Source organism: Akebia trifoliata, chromosome 3 (assembly GCF_017979445.1).
Source record: "Akebia trifoliata isolate Shusen 1 chromosome 3, ASM1797944v1, whole genome shotgun sequence".
NCBI lineage: Eukaryota > Viridiplantae > Streptophyta > Magnoliopsida > Ranunculales > Lardizabalaceae > Akebia > Akebia trifoliata.
The window spans coordinates 30,919,331-30,936,659 of NC_141377.1; the positions used below are offsets into that span (position 1 = coordinate 30,919,331).

Sequence of the window (17,329 nt, forward strand, 5' to 3'; positions counted from 1 at the left end):
GCCCCATTGACCGACCCCTCTCCTTAATGTGCTCAATGAAAGGTGGTTCAACCAACTAGGTCGCCTCCTCCTCTTAACATGTCCCACGATATATGTTTCGGCCACTATGCCCCTTCATACTACAAGGTTTGGCCAAATGTGTCCCTTCACACTAGAAGGTTCGGCCAACTTCCTTTCACACTACATGGTTCGGCCAAATGCGCCCCTTGACCCTAAGAGGTTTAGCCAATGAGTCCTTTGACTTTTAAGAGGCTCAATCAATGAGTCCCTTCATACTAGGTGGTTTAGCCACCAAGGCCAACCCATCCCCCTGACAACCTCTACAAACACTAAAAGGTTCGACCATCAAGGTTGACCCATCTTCTCAACATTATACACTGCATGGTTCAACCACCCAGGCTAAGGAGAAACCCACGCAGTAACTGAAGAGGCAACCTTATGCCAAATTACTTGATGTAGGACATCTACAATCCTAGTTAGAGTTTTAGTGGGATTTCTATTTCTAGTAAGATTTCTATTTCATAGTTATTTTAGGAGTACAATTCCTTGTTAGTTTCTAATTTGTTTTAAATTCGTTTTTATTATTTAGGTTATAATTAGAAGTGTTTATAAGTGTCAATTTGAATTCTAATAGGATTAGAAAGTTAGTATTATGTTTTAGATAAATTAGGAAATTAATTTTTGGTATTTAGTAGGATTTGAAATTGTTATGATGAAGTTATCTATATAAGGAGCTCAAAATCCGAAAATTCAATAATTGTTAATTCAATTATCTTTTCTCATTTTATTACTTTTTTGCTTAATGTTTTATTTTCTTTTAAGTTATTGCTTGTTTATCAATTGAATTTATTGATTCAAATTGATTTTGAGTGTTCCATTTAACACAACCTATCAATTCTATTGATTCACATGCTTGCGCTACGTCAAGTGGTATTAGAGCTCTTGCTACGATCTACAAAAGATGGTTGGTGAAGGTGATTTTATCACAAAATCTTATCTAGAAGCTCAATTGTAAGCCAAATTGGAGAAGTTTGAAGAAATAATCACCAACAAAATTATGGCCATGTTGGAGTCCCGTGTTCAAGACATGGTTCTCAACACCATTGAGAAGGAGAAAGGTAAGAAAACTTTTGAGATGAAGACCTAAATGATTACTACTATCCCTCCCTCAATTCCCCTTATAATTCAACCCCTAGAAACTCTTCTAGAGAGGCCGAATTCCCTCGAAACTAGAATCTTACCCACAATTTTGGTTTTGCCCAAACTGCACCACTCCCCACTCTTCATACCTTATACCATACCCCTCAACCTTCTAGCCATATCGCATCACTCCTATACCTTCAATCCCTCACCCTCTAACACCACATATCCACTCCCACAAAATATTTTTCCTAACCTTAATCCTCCAAATACCCTTCAAAACCCATGAAATAACTTCAATGACCCTTCAAGGACCATAACAAACCCATATATGGATTACATAGATGAATTGGATCTTTATACTACCCTTCCCCCAACTAAATATCCCTATTTTGACCATGATAGAGTTCTCCCTAACCCTCCCCATACTCACCCACCCCCACATTGCCAAGTCGATGCAAGACGGGGCCATTATCCCCCACCCACAAATCAGCCTTTCCATGATTTTGAGGAAGTTGGACGCGTGTTCATGTATAAAGCACCCCCACATCTTCACAACAATGGACAACAAGAGCTATCTTTTGACTATAGGCTTAAGGTGGATATTCCTACCTTCAATGGGCTCTTGCACATTGATGACTTTTTTGATTGAATCTCCGATGTCGAACGATTCTTCGATTATATGGAAATTGCAGAGGATAAAAAGGTCAAACTTATGGATTTTAAGCTAATCGGGGCAGCCTTCTCTTGGTGGGACCATCTCCAATGAGATTGACTACGTTAAGGCTTTTGGCAAGTGCAATCATGGCCAGTCATGAAGCAATTGCTTAAGCAACGATACTTACCACCGGATTATACCCAAATCTTGTTCATCAACTTACAAAATTGTGGGCAAAGGTACTCAAAGTGTACAAGAATATGTTGATAAGTTCTCCCGCCTTATCTCTAGGAATGAACTTTAAGAGAATGAAGACCAAACTATTGGTCATTTCATCAATGGGTTGAATAAAAGAATTCAAGAGAAATTGGCCACGTATCAATACACAAGCTTACACGCAACCATAAACAATGCCCTAAAAGTAGAATCCTTTATGCTTGATTCTCGTACTTCTTCTCGCCCTTCTTGTACCAACAATCGGATGTCTAACTATCCACAATTTGCCCCTCCATCTCATCAACCTTATCCATCCCACCTTCAACTCCCTTATGACAACAACAACTATGTTTCTAACTTCAAGTTCCACCTCCTAAACCTTGATAACCTAATCCCAATGCATATCCAAAGCAAAATAAGTGTTTGAAGTGTGGGAAAATAGGCCATTCCTCTGAAGTGTGCTTGAGGAAGCAAACATTAGTGGTCGAGGCTGATTATGAAAATGACGAAGATGACCCCTATGTTGATAAGGATGTGGCTATCATCTTTGAGGTTTATGAGGAGGACGAAGGTGAACATCTAAGTTGTGTTATTCCCAACTTATTGTCGATACAACATGTTGATTCTTCAATTCGACATAGTCTTTTCCAAATTACATGCAAGGTGCAAGGCAAGTTGTGCTAATTAATTATAGATAGTGGAAGTTCGAAAAATATAATTTCAAGTCACATGGTCGATGCACTCAAGCTACCCACTATGCAACACTTTGCTACTTATTCTATAGGTTGGGTGGACGATGAATGCAAAAAGAATGTGACAAGACAATGCTCTCTTTCTTTTAGCATTGGGCAATATAAAATGAGGTTATTTGTAACATCGTCCTAATGAGAGCATGCCACATTCTCTTGGGAAGGCCTTGGCTTCATGATAATGATGTCACCTACTGGGGAAAAGTCAACACCTATTTTTTCATGCATAATGATGTCAAAGTGATCCTACATCCTTCCTTTGCTAAGCCCAAGGCTTCCTACCTAGTCGAGGAGAAGAAAACATGTTTTTTTTAGGGGTGTAACTTAATTCGGTTCAAACCGAGAATCGAACCAAACCGCAGAATTTGGATTGGTTTGGTTCGGTTTAGATTTATTTCGGTTCGGTTTCGGATCTAAGAAATGAAGAACCGATGAATTCGGTTCGGTTCTCGGTTCAAACAATATAAAAACCCGAACCAACTCGAAAACCAAATAAGTATTTATTTAAAATAAAATATAAAATATATAATATATTTTTAAGTTTTTTACAAACCTAACCTTTGGTTTTTCGATTTCTCCTCTTCAGCTGTTCCTTTTCCCTCTACTCTCTCTTGTCTGGGTCTCTGCGACCGACTGCTTGTGGCTGCCACCGGTTGAAACCCATCATCTCTGCGAGCGACTGCCACCGGCTAAAACCCATCGTCTCTCTCGTCTCTGCGAGCGACTGCCACCGGCTGAAACCCATCGTACCCATCGTCTCTCTCGTCTCTGCGAGCGACTGCTACCGGTTGAAACCCATTGTCTCTCTCGTCTCTGCAAGCGACTGCCACCGGCTGAAATCCATCGTCTCTACGAGCGACTGCAACCGGCTGAAACCCATTGTCTCTTTCTCTCTCTCTCGTCTCTCGTCTCTGCTAGTGGCTGCAACCGGCTGAAACCAAACCCTCATCACCGACTGATCTCTCTCTCTCTACGACTGCGACCTACAACAGGTTCCTCTCTCTCTCTCTCTGTGGTTGCGACTGCGATTTACGATCAAATCATGGAACCGAACCGAACCAAACCGAAGTAAGGTCGGTTTGGGTTGGTTCGGTTCTAGAACAATTCGGTTCGGTTCTGGTTCTCATATGATGAAACCGATCTTGATCGGTTCGGTTCTGATTTTGCTCGAACCCGAACCAACCCGAACCAAGTTGCACCCCTAGTTTTTTTTTTTCTATTGACATCAATGAGGACTTAAATGAAATAAGCTAAGTGTTCGCGGTGGTAGTGCAACCTTCCAATCGGGACACTCCTACTCAAGTTCCTCAAATGCAACTTCTCCTTGAAGAATTTTCTTGTGTTCTTCCTTTGGACTTGTCAGATTCATTGTCTCCCATAAAAAATATACAATACCACATCGATTTGGTACCCGGTGCAAGTCTCCTAAATCTGCCCCATTATATGATGAGTCCAAAAAAGCATGACATATTGAAGAACAAGTGAAAGACTTACTTTCCAAGGGTCTCATTCAACCAAGCCTTAGTTCATGCACGGCTCCGACTTGTTGGTACCTAAGAAGGATGGTACATGGAGAATGTGTATTGATAGTCGTGCAGTGAACAAAATTACTATAAGGTATCGCTTTCCGATTCTAAGGCTTGATGACATGTTCGACATACTAACGAATTCAACCATTTTCCCAAATTCGACTTGAAAAGTGGCTACCATCAAATATGGATCCGACCCGGAGATGAATAAAAAACGGCTTTCAAGACCAAGGATGGCTTGTATGAATGGCTAGTTATGCCGTTTGGTTTATCAAATGCGCCTAGCACTGTTATGCGCCTCATGAATCAAGTACTACAACCCTTCATTGGTAAGTTCGTTGCGGTCTATTTTGATGATATCTTAATCTACTCTAAATCTGATTCGAAGCACCTTCTACATTTACGGACTGTTTTTGAGGCTCTCAAAGCCAACTCTCTATACATCATCTTGAAAAAGTGCCACTTTTTCACATCTTTGGTACTTTTCTAGGGTTACATAGTCGCAAAGAGAGCATACATGTGGATGAAACTAAAATTGCAGCCATAAGGGATTGGCCTTCTCCAAAATCAGCTCTGAAGTTCAAAGTTTTCATGGGTTAGCATCCTTCTATCGGCGTTTCATCAAGGACTTTAGCTCCATTGCAACACCTCTATTCGACACATGGAAGAACATACAATTTACTAGGACCGATAATGCCGGAGCTAGCTTTCATCTCTTGAAGGCTGAACTTATTTCTAATCCTATTTTGGCACTTCCTTGCTTTGACAAACTATTTGAAGTCCATTGTGATGATTCCAAACATGGAGTAGGAGCTATTTTATTTCAAGAGGGAAAGCCTATTGACTTCCTAAGTGAGAAGCTACAGGGGCAAGGCAAAAATGGAGTACGTATGAACTTGAATTCTATGCCATTGTTTGTGCTCTTAGAAAGTGGAGGCATTACTTGATCCGAAATAAATTTGTGTTTTATTCGGACCACCAGGCCTTGAAATTCACTCAAAATCAAAGTCCAACCAACCGCATGCATTCTTCATGAATCACCTTGCTTCAGGAGTTTAACTTCACTATTCAACACAAATCTGGCCTCAACAATAAAGTTGCTAACGCACCAAGTTGTAGTCCTTCTCATGCCTCGTAAAATAAAGATTCTTTGCTCATTACTATAAGGAGCAATGTGATAGGCTTCGACTTCCTCAAAGAACTTTACATTGATGACCCAGAATTTCAAGTTATGTGGGAAAAATGCAACTCGGGACAACAAGGTACGTCAAACTTTGTGGTTCAAGATAGGTTCCTCTTCAAAGGATCAAGGTTATGCATTTCCAATGGTTCCATTCGTGAGCATTTTATCAAAGAGTTACACGGTGGTGGACTCTCGGGACATTTTGGACGGGACAAAACCATTGCACTTGTGGAAGAACGGTACCTTTAGAAGTTCCTCAAGAAAGATGTTGAAGATTTTGTCCGTCGATGCCTCATATGCTAAAAAGGGAAAGGACAAGTACAAAACACTGATTTATACACACCTTTACCAGTCCCTAATGGCCCTTGGGAAGATTTTTCAATGGATTTTGTGCTTGGACTATCTCAAACACGACAAGGCAACGATTCCACCTTCGTTGTTGTTGATCGCTTTTCTAAGATGACACACTTTATCCCTTGCCACAAGACTCACGATGCGGTAAATATAACCCACTTCTTCTTTCGTGAAGTCGTACGTGTACATGGCATCCCCGAAACCATTACTTTGGATCGTGACTCCAAGTTTTTGAGTTGGTTTTGGAAGACTTTATAGGCTAGAATGAAAACTGAACTTAAGTTTTCAAGTACCGCCTATCCTCAAACAGAAGTTGTAAACCGCACTCTTGGCAGCTTGATTTAGTGCCTTTCCGGTGACAAACCGAGACTATGGGACTTGGCACTTGCACAAGTTGAATTCGCTTATAATTCAGTCCCTAATCGCTCTACGGGCTATGCATTATTCCACATAGTCTATTCCAAAGTGCCTAATCATACTTTGGACTTGGGGCAACTTCATTCTCTCCCCAACTCCAATGTGACAGTCAATGATATGATTGAAAACATCCACGGACAAGTGAAGAAGAACCTTGAAGCTTTTAATGAAAAGTACCAAGCAAATGCCGATAAACATAGACCATTCAAGAGCTATAAAGGAGACTTGGTCGTATTTTATCTTAGTAAAGATCACTTTCTTGCTGGAACTTATAACAAGATCAAGCTAAAGAAAATTGGGCCCCTTCGTATCTTGAAGAAAATAAACAAAAATGCTTATGTGGTGGATTTGCTTGATAATATGCACACATCCTCGACCTTCAACATAAATGATATCTATCCTTACTTTTCGGAGGATGGTTTTTTTATTCCTACACCAAACTCGGAGATGAGTTTTCTCAAAGAAAGGAGGCCTGATGTAGGATATCTACAATCCTAGTTAAAGTTTTAATAGGATTTTTATTTTCAATTCTAGTAGGATTTCTATTTCATAGTTATGTTAGAAGTACAATTCCTTGTTAGTTTCTAATTTATTTTAATTATTTAGGCTATAGTTAGAAGTTTCAAATTTGAGTTCTAATGGGATTAGAAAGTTAGTGTTATGTTATAGATAGGTTAGGAATGTTAATTTTTGGTATTTTACTAGGATTCTATGTTGTTATGATGGAGTTATCTATATAAGGAGCTCAAAATCCAAAAATTCAATAATTATCAATTCAATTATTTTCTCTATTACTTTTTAGCTTGATGTTTTATTTTCTTTTAAGCTATTGCTTGTTTATCAATTGAATCTATTGATTCAAATTGATTTTGGGTGTTCCGTTGAACACAACCTATCGAATCTATTGATTCACATGTTTCCGTTACGTCATTACCCAAGTAGCCAAATTACACATGGCGCCCAAAGGAATTACTACTACATAACTTGACAGAGTCGACTTAAGAATTAAGTAGCCACCGAGTTAAGACAGTTATATATTAAGGTCACTTCTCATGTAGGTTACAAGAACCATGAGGAGTAGGTCTTCATTATCATCAAAGCATCATGGTCTTTTATTACCATAAATGCTAGAGAACACAGGCGAGTGGTTAAAATTGAGTTTACTACCTTCTTTAATGAGTCCAATCTATAAATAGGGAGACTTTTCCCATTAAAGCCCCAAGGCACAAGCCACACATAACTCTATTGGTCTTATTTTCTTCTTTTTGCTTTGTAACTTATATCAAGTACTAACTTGATTGTCAAAGGCTCCTTAGCGGGCACCACACTGGTATCCTTTCAGGTTAAGGCGACTGAGGATTACGACCAAAAACTTAGAAGCTTCATCGGAAAAGATGATCGAAACTTAGAAGCTTCACCGGAGAAGAATACTGGATTTGATCATTATTTGTATTTATTGTTACGCGTATCTCTAGGAGTGGGAGATTTGAAAAATCCCTCACTTTTTATCCAAACATTGATTCAATTTTTAAAATATTGCTTTCATCTTGTTTTGAAGATCCCTAATTTGTAAAAAAAAAAAAAAAACCCTTTTTTGAAGCATTAAATAATTTCACAATGAAAATACACATATTAAACATTAAAGAGTTTAAAATTAATAATCATTTGAACCAAATCAATTATCATCGTGTCTTCCCACAAATGTTCAATCAAGGCATTTCAAAATGCATAGTAAGTATTTTTGTTTTTAATTTGTTGATGTCGAGCAAGGAATTGTTGAATTGACACGTTTCATTTGCCATTGTCTCGACATTCGTGACGAGTGTTTGATTAGAATTGACAAAATGCACATCTCTTTCATATTTGACTATCATGTTGTGCATTATGATGCTTGTTTATCCCAAAAACACATCGGTTCCTTGACAATGGAAAATCGTGATTAAAGAACTCCAAATGCCCGTTTTACATCTTTTTGACCTGATTCTTGCATCATTGCAAAATACTGTTTCTTAGGACCTTGGGGTTAGGAGATGATTTGTACAAGAATTGACTATTTAGGGTATATATTATATACTATCAGCCAAATAGTAAACAACATTATACTCTATGCCTCTGATGGTATAACTATAATGAGTCGGAGTAGTTGAGCCATAAGCTTCACTAAAGTTTGTTGAGGCTTAAGCCTCAAGGCATGAAGCATACGCCTTGCCTTGAGGTGTACGCCTCATGCCTCGAGGTGTATGATTTTTAATACACTGGGTATAATGAGCCAGAAGAGTTATACCTTGAGCGAGGTTTGTGAATCAGTTGGATGAAGGCATTAATATCGTTGTTGGAGCCCGACAGACAAGTATGCCTGCCATATCCAAAAGTCATATCCAATGTTATCAAATAGCACATGTGACCAGCATATGCTGTGCGCATATGGCATATGTGGTAGCATATTGCACAAACTAATTTTTTATTTCAGAAAAATAAATTAAAATAATACAAAATAAGGAAAAAATGTTAAAAAAAAAGGAAAAATAAAACAAACCTAGAGCAATACATTTGGATAGCTTTCATTTTCAAAATTGAAGAAAATTGATTACTTTTCGTCATTCAGTAACAAGAGTAAAAGAAGTCAATATTGTATAAACTATTTCATGATACAATGAACTCCATTTTAATAGTTTAATCATTGGATACCATGATCATATTATAAAATGCATATACTCAATATTTCAAAAAATAATGGTAAAAAATAAGACTTTAAGAGAGTACATGTGAGTGAAAGAGTAAAAAAAATAGAATCATGTAGGAATAAGGGGGGTGGGAATAGGGTATTTGTAGGAGAAGATAGATTAAAAAAACTAAATTTAATGCTCCAGTAGTCAAATTTTTTACCATGGGAGTAATATGCCATCGCGTACTGTATGTGCCGTCATATATTATTGTATATGATTGCATACTTTTGTATGCGATGGCATAATGATCTAGAATCTCTAAATTGCACATGCTATGATGATGCAATGCGATTTATTGATAAAAAATAGCATACACTATCGCATTTGACAACACTGGTCATATGATGCCACAACCTCAAGAATTATAGTTGGAGATCCATGACATCCTGAGTATTGTCCCGCCTAAACCGTTGGGATAATTTTTCCATGCGCAGTGCATACAGTAAAGACGCCCCAACATTCTTAGGAAGTACGTTCTTCACCTTTTTGTAGTAGCCTTGCAATTTCTTTAGTATTGGGTGATCTCTAGTATTCCTCCCCAAATACCTCTACAATTGCCCTACAAAATCTTTTCATACATATAGTTGCAGTGGACTCACCATGTATTCATCGGTGGAATCTGCTAATGCTCCATACGCCAACATTCAGTGTATAAATGTTATTTTTTGTAAATTGGACAATCCAAGTCTACCAACACCATCCTTCCTCTGGATGAAGTATTTGTCATGATCGTTCACTACGTTGACAATATGAAGGAATAGACTTCGACACATTTGAAATCATCCACGAAAGGGACTTTCTCCATATGTGGGATTTAAAAAAAAATAGTCATTCCATAGTCGAACATTACCTTCTTTCCTCCCACGGTATATTACGATATGTCTAAGAATTGAACCTTTTCATTTTAGTTCGTCATCTTCTTCAAGAGATTGAACTATGATGACATTGTTGGAGGCATATAAACGAATTAGTGGTGTTTGTTCCTCCCCCACACTTGTATTTGTGCTGCATAATTAGGGAAAGATGATAAAAAATTACCATCTTCATTAGAATTTGAAGATGATAGATGATAGATGACATGGGCCTACTTTGAAAATCATTGTTCCAAAATGACTTAGTAAAGTCAGTAAATCCTCAGGGAATAGTCCTATTTCGTAAGGGGTGGGGACAACTTGAGTCACCAAAAAAAAAAGTCAGTAAATTTGCATGAATTAGAGTTGATGGTGTGTTGACCTATATAAAAGAAAAATGTGAGAGAAACACGTCAATCATTTTATAAAAGCTTTTGAATTAACTCATAACCACAAACCTTTTCCTTCTACACCAATCCTTAGATTAAAAAGTACAAATAATCTCACTATTGGATTGAATATTTGTATTAACACTCTATGCAAGGCGTTTCTCATATATTCTTGTCCATTAACAACAAATCCTTTCTTTCCACTCCAACCCTTAGATTCAAAAAGTACAATTAATCTCCACCATTGGATTAAATACTTGTACTAACACTTTATCCAATGTATTTATCATAGGTCTTGTCCATCAATAATAAATCATCTATTTCTGACCCTTGGATTAAAAAAGTACAACTAATCTTCACCATTGGATTGAATATTTGTCCTAAAACTCCATCCTATGCATTTATTACAGGTTTGTCCATCAACAACAAATCCTCTCATTCTACACCAATCCCTAGATTAAAAAAATACAATTAATCTCCGTCATTGGATTGGATATTTGTTTTAATACTCTATTCAAGACATTTATCACAAATCATGTCTATCTACAACAAATCCTTACCTTTTACATCAATCTTTAGATTCAAAAAGTACAATTAATCTCTACCATTGGATTGAATACTTGTCCTAACACTCTATCTAAGGCATTTATCAAAATCATGCCCATCAACAACAAATCCTCTCTTTTCATACGAACCCTTAGATTAAAAAAATAAAATTAATCTCCACCATTAGATTGAATACTTGTCCTAACATTCTATCCAAGACATTTATTATAGGTCTTGTCCATCAACAACAATCTTCCTCTTCTACACCAACCCTTAGATTAAAAAAATACAATTAATGTCTACCATTGATTGGATATTTATCCTAACACTCTATCCAAGGTATTTATCACAGGTCTTTCCAATCAACAACAAACCCTCTCCTTCTACACCAATTTTTAGATTCAAAAAGTATAATTAATCTTCACCATATAGAATGCAAAATAAAACTCATCTTAATTGTTGGAATCACTAATTCATTTTACAACAAATTTTCTATAAATTATGCCTTTTTTTTTTTTCTTAAAATCGCAACTCTCTCTTCTTGTTCCAGAATCATAATTTTTTTTATCTTCTATTCTCTTTTATTCACACATCTTCAAATGTGAATTTACCTTATTTGATTGAACATACTTTTGGTGCAAAGCCAAAGATTCGTGGTCGATCGTTCACAATTGAAGAAGATCAGATTTTATTGATTGCATGACTTGAAATTCTCAAGATTCTATATCTCATGCCAAATGCCAATAAAAAAAGATAAGTTATGAGAACACATTTTTGAAATCTTCAAGAGTCGTAAGTCCAACTATTACAATAAATCTCGAATACCAAAATCTCTTTCATGTCGTATGAGTATAATTATGAAGGGAATCAACAAATTTTGGGGATGCATTATTTAGTTAAGTAGAAAACTTTAATGAAAGCCGTGCTTCTGAGTTAGATGTTGTAATTATTTTTATTTTAAAATTATGAGAAATGCATAATGATATGAAAAAAATTGACTTATTTTGTTCTATTTGTGGTTGACAAAATGGTAGAATCCTATTTGCACAAGATCCAGATGAAAAAAAGAGTTATTATTTGACCATCTATGGCCCAATCTTAAGGAAGTTGAAAAATGGGTTGATAATGCCATTTCAAAACGAAATCAATTTGAACACTTGAAGGGTCCCAAATAAGGACTCCATCTAATTCTCTGGGAACACCAACATCTGTTGACTTGAATGGAGATTAAGATGAGCAAGTGTCATTCGAAGTAGATCTTGATTCGTCTGGTTGTTCTATGGGAAGAAAAAAAGAAAGGATGAAGAAGTTGATGGTTGAAAAGACTCATTTCCTTGTAGGTATGCTTGAGAAAAATCGTAAAATCCTTGAAACTTTGAAAAGAGGAGAATTGAAAAAGGATGAACAATTTTCTCAAATGGATAAGGATGCATCAATGCAATATCAACTCATGATGCTAAAAGCTGAAAATGATTGTAAAAAGTTAGAGCTTCGATGTGAATGACAAGAAAAAGAATTTATGGAGAAAGACCTTAATTCCATTAGTGATCTAATCGAACGTGAATATTTTCGCAATAAAATGTTGAAATTTTAGAAAAAAATGACTCGTGATTCTCAAGTAGGTAGATCATCCACTACATTTAATCTCCCTGATTTTAATACCTTTAATCAAAGGTGGATATGGAAGAGATGACTTGCCATATTGTTTATTTAGGATTTATCTTTCTAAGAAAATATAGTTATGAAGTTTGCTTAATTTGTAATAGGAGGGTAACTTTGTTTTCTCCATTTATCATGATTAATGTAATCATCTTTGGCCTACATTTCTGATACTTTTTTTTTGTAAATTATTTATCACAATGCCAATCAAAGAGTAAAATGCACCATTCAAACTTTACTTAAGTTTGGGTTCAAGTTATTACCTCAAGATTATAAAACATTATATCACATTCAAACTACTTCAACAATTGCTTAAAATTAGGATTAGGCTCATATAAAAATAATAATCTAAACGAGAAAGATTTCCTATGGGCACCCCAACTTTTGCTTATTCTCATCTATTGACTTTATTATTTTATTTTAATTGGAGTGTAATAAGTAAAAGTTGGATTGCCAATAACAACACTCTTTTTATTTTAGATTTTTTTTAATGTGAGTAAATAGTGTTTTAGATGAAGGAATAGTGATTTGAAGATGAGACCGGTTGGAATTCAAAAGTGGTTTAGAGTCTTCAAAATGAAGATGCCATTTTGAAGATAAAAGATGAAGCCCTCAGTTGGAGTTGCTCTAATGGATGAGGAAGCATGGGGCTCCATACCTACATGCTGAAAATTCCTCATTTTCTTAAAAGTATTTTCAAAATTGAAATGATAAATCTGATATTAGTTTCAAAAGATAGAGGCAAATGTCTCATTTGCGACTAAGAAAGGACTGATTGAAGTAGCTATATTAAAAAAAATACCTCACTTTGCCTGTGAATCAAAGTATACTTTCTCCTGGAAACTGTTGGTAATTTTTTTGAAATGAATTGCCTAAAGTACTGCCCTAGGTACAAATTGATGTCCAGTGGTATTTAAAATGGTTTGGCATACTTTCTTGACTTTTTTAATTAATATTTGTTGGTGTAACAACTCACACCCACAAAAGAAAGAGAAGTGCAAGGAAATCAATTGGACTCTAGTTTCAAGATAGGATTAGTTGATTGTCTTGTTTTCAGTTGAGTTTTCATCGGTTATCAAAGGAATGAGCGGTGGGGTGGACCGTAATCCTAACTTGCATGGATTGGACAATCGTAATGCACATATTATAACAATTGATCAAAATAACCTTATACAATTGTTATGATTACCAAGTTCACATGTTTGGGAAGATGGTCTACTTTTTGGGTTGTGGCTGTTGTCTGGGAACAAGGACCCGGTGTAGAAATGAGGGGCATTGCCAATGGTGCATCAGCCTTTGCACTAGATTAGACTGCTCCATGGTTCAATTGAATGATTTTTGTTTGCCATATATTTAATTTTGAACTTCAGAGGATATACATTTTCATGCTTTTACTTGTCTGCAGTTACAGAATCAGCAGTCTTCATCCAAGCATCAGATTCAACCACTATCAAATCAACCTCAGTTTCACTCTCTTCATCAACAATCCATTCATCAGACTCAACACACACCGCACTTTACTCACACACATCAGTGCTCACCTTCTTCACACTTGCCCGAGATCTCTCATACACATCAGTCGCCTACTATGTCCCAGCACATGGCTTGCTTGCAACCCCTTACAGGAGGTCAAGTTGGGGGGCGCTTGCATGTAGTATTGGTGAGGTTTTCTTATGTTAGAAACTTATCTTTTCCCTTTTGTAGTTTTGTTAACTTAGTAGAATATCTTTTGAGTTTTAAGATAAAATTCCACCAATCGTATACAAATAGCCAATCATATGGTTGTTTAGCATCCACTGAACGTGTATCATGCCGTGATTTGGGCATATTCAATGGAGAATGTACCTCGGTCCGAGCCAGAACCCCAAAATCACTCAATCAATTAATCCGTTGATCCTTAGCCATCAACTTTATATACAACAACAAATCCTTATCCCTAAGATTTGGGGTCTGCTAAACAAATTCTTTCCTCTAGTCCATCAATTATATAAATGTGCTGAAAGTTAGGGCATACTTGGAAATAGGGTCTATCCAAGAAATGCCTAACATTTAAAAGATTTGGATCCAAGGCACGAGTAGTGGTTGGACAACCAGTTTCTGGTCATATAACTTGGCCTTACCACACAAGACTTTCACTTGGCTGACACCAAATCTTTTTGATAAGGCTCCAATGATGACATAAGACTCTTACTGAACATTATTTCTTGAGATCACTACAATTTTGGCTTGCTTATGACTATGAGAAACATAGTGATAGGTTAATAAACCTTGGGAATGTTATACTACACTCTAGCCTCGGCCTTTCCTTGCACACATTTCTCATTGGTTTATTTCTAGACAATGTATGAAAAACAGTGTGATGGCTCTATTCTTGTGATTGAATCTAGTTCAACATGACTAAACTAACCCCAATTATCCAGTCCAGCCACCTGCATAGTAATATTTCATAAAATCATGATTAAGGATCTACATGACTCTTATGATTGAAATAATCAATCCTTTGTTCATGCTTATATGATCTTTAAAATGTGATCCCAAGCAAGGTTTAAATTCTTGTCTCGAGTCAGCGTTTTGGTCAAGAGGAAGCCAAGATGGTCTCGACTGAAACATTCCAAACTACTTCGAAACATTAATGTTTCGCTCACGTCTTGGACTGAAACCAGAATTTTCACCTATTCTTGTTAGAGTTCTTATTTAATGTCGCGCGGGCCCAATACTTAAGCCCACATAACAACCACATGTTTTCAATATAAAAGAGAGGTCGAACTCTATTGGGATTGATTGGCTCATTCTCTTATCTATTTTTTTCCTCTCCTTAACGCTAATCTTCTAACATGGTATCAGAGCATTTCTACCATTAGATCTGCTTGATAAGATAAAGAAAGGAACAAAGGTACAAAAGAGAAGGTCGAGATGACCCTCCCACAGAAAAGAAAACAAGAGCAAAACAAAATCCAACAATCACTAAGGCATTTCAATGCTACGAATGACCTCCCACCAGGATAGAAAGTCCTCAAAAAAGATCACTCTAAACTATTTAAAGATTTTGCACCAAAAGAATAAGAGCCCGAGGATTGTTCTAATTAACTCTTGAGACGACTTTGCCTTCCCTTGAAAAGTTCTAGCATTTCTTTCTAACCAAATGCCCCAAAGCACCACGAACAACGTTAAACTCCAAATAAGCTTCTTGGCATGACAAAAGCTCAACCCCAATTGAAGCCATTCCCAAGGACTCCTCTAATAGAACCTAGAGCAAAACAATTCACTCCAAACAGAGAGAAGACATGGTCCCCCACCTCGTTTGCAATCTCGCAGTGAACAATAAATGATTAGGGGACTCCTCACTTGACATACACATGCACACCTGTTCGGGCACAGAACCCCCTTCTCCTAAGAAGATCTTGTGTTTGAATTCTCTCTCAAACTATCGTCCAAACAAAGAAAGCAACCTTAGATGGCACCCTAGGACCCCTAACCGTGACATGAGGGAAAGTCGAATCTTCGTTCCTACTTAAATCTCTATAAAACTCCTTAACCGAGAATAAGCCTTTCTTATTGGGAGCCCACAATCTCACATCGTCCATCTGAGCATCTCCTGACACACTATCAAGAACGCCCATCATCTCAGAAATCTCCGTCATCTCCCAATCATTCAACAACATACTTAGACCTAAATCCCATCCTATAGTCCCTCCCACACCCAAAACTTCATTTTCTTAATCTTTTTCTTTTCTCTGTACTTCCGAACCCTTAAACCTTGGTTCCAAAAAGGGATTAGGTGTTTGAGGTTTGTTTGTTTGCACCTAAATGTTCATTTAGGGCTTCGTGTGTGTTTGTTTAAGGTATTTATGAATGATTGGGGAATTAGTGGATAGTTTTGAAGTCTCAAAATTCATTTTCAAAACAAAAAAAATAAAATCTATGAATAGTGTTGTCTGAACAATATGCGCGAATTGTGCTTGTGAACATTGTTTTCTGCACAAAAATTTGACTACTTCGGCTTCCCGATCAATAGTTTGAAATTTTGACGGATCTTGATTTTATTTTCGGGTATTTCTTCGGTTTTGCGATTTTATTCCGATTGTTGTTTCATTGGTTTCTCAACTCTAACCGTATATCATAGAATATCCCAAGGGATACTATATATTTTTTTGAGATTTTTTTAATCTCTGCACGGGTTTTCATTTTCCTCGGATGGAAAATTTGGAGAATTTTGATGATGTTGGTAGATGAGGTCGTGGTGGCCGTGGTACAAGAAGTCGTGGTGGTCGTGGAGGTGGCCGTGGTGATGATTTGAAGTGTACCTATTGTGGCTACACTGAGCGATTTTGTTGGGATAAAATATAAATGGGATAAACCTGCTTGGGCTAATCAAGCTCAAGAGGAATCTCCTCAAAGTTTCACTGATTCTACTTCTTAGACTACATCTAGAACTGCATTTTTTGATCTTACCACACAATTGGGAGAGATTCTTTAGAAGTTGACTACCTTGACTACAATACCTACTTACCCACAACTACTTTAGGTAATCTCACATTTATGATTACCAAGTCTCCCTCATCTTGGGTCATTGATTCATGAGCTAGTGCCCACATGTCTGGTATATTTCGTCTCTTTTCTAATTTTCATTTTCTTAATTCTCACATTGTACTAGCTGATGGGTCCATTCGTAATGTCGTTGGGAAATGCTATGTTTTTCCAAACTCATTTCTTCCCTTATCTTCTATTTTTTTGGTGCTTGATTTTCCTTTTAATTTACTTTATGTTAGTTAGCTTACAAAATCATTGCAGTACCTCGCACCTTCTTCTCTTCTTATTGTGTTTTTTAGGATCTTAAGATAAGAAGAATGATTGATTTGGGGCATGAGAAAGATGGATTATACTAGTGTTGTCAAATGCGGTCGCATACCCC

At 36.8% G+C, this 17,329-nt stretch overlaps 1 protein-coding gene and 1 pseudogene across 1 annotated transcript in view; one reads left to right on the plus strand and one right to left on the minus strand.

The window, feature by feature from the left end:
• LOC147406356 (PPR containing protein) overlaps positions 1-17,329 on the plus strand; it is a 40,504-nt gene that overhangs the window by 16,777 nt on the left and 6,398 nt on the right. Inside the window, exon 10 of the mRNA XM_086432538.1 lies at positions 13,823-14,077. Within this exon, the coding sequence (XP_086288664.1) occupies positions 13,823-14,077 (255 nt within the window). The remainder of the gene's footprint in view (positions 1-13,822; positions 14,078-17,329) is intronic.
• LOC147406357 (uncharacterized) lies at positions 8,129-9,616 on the minus strand (annotated as a pseudogene).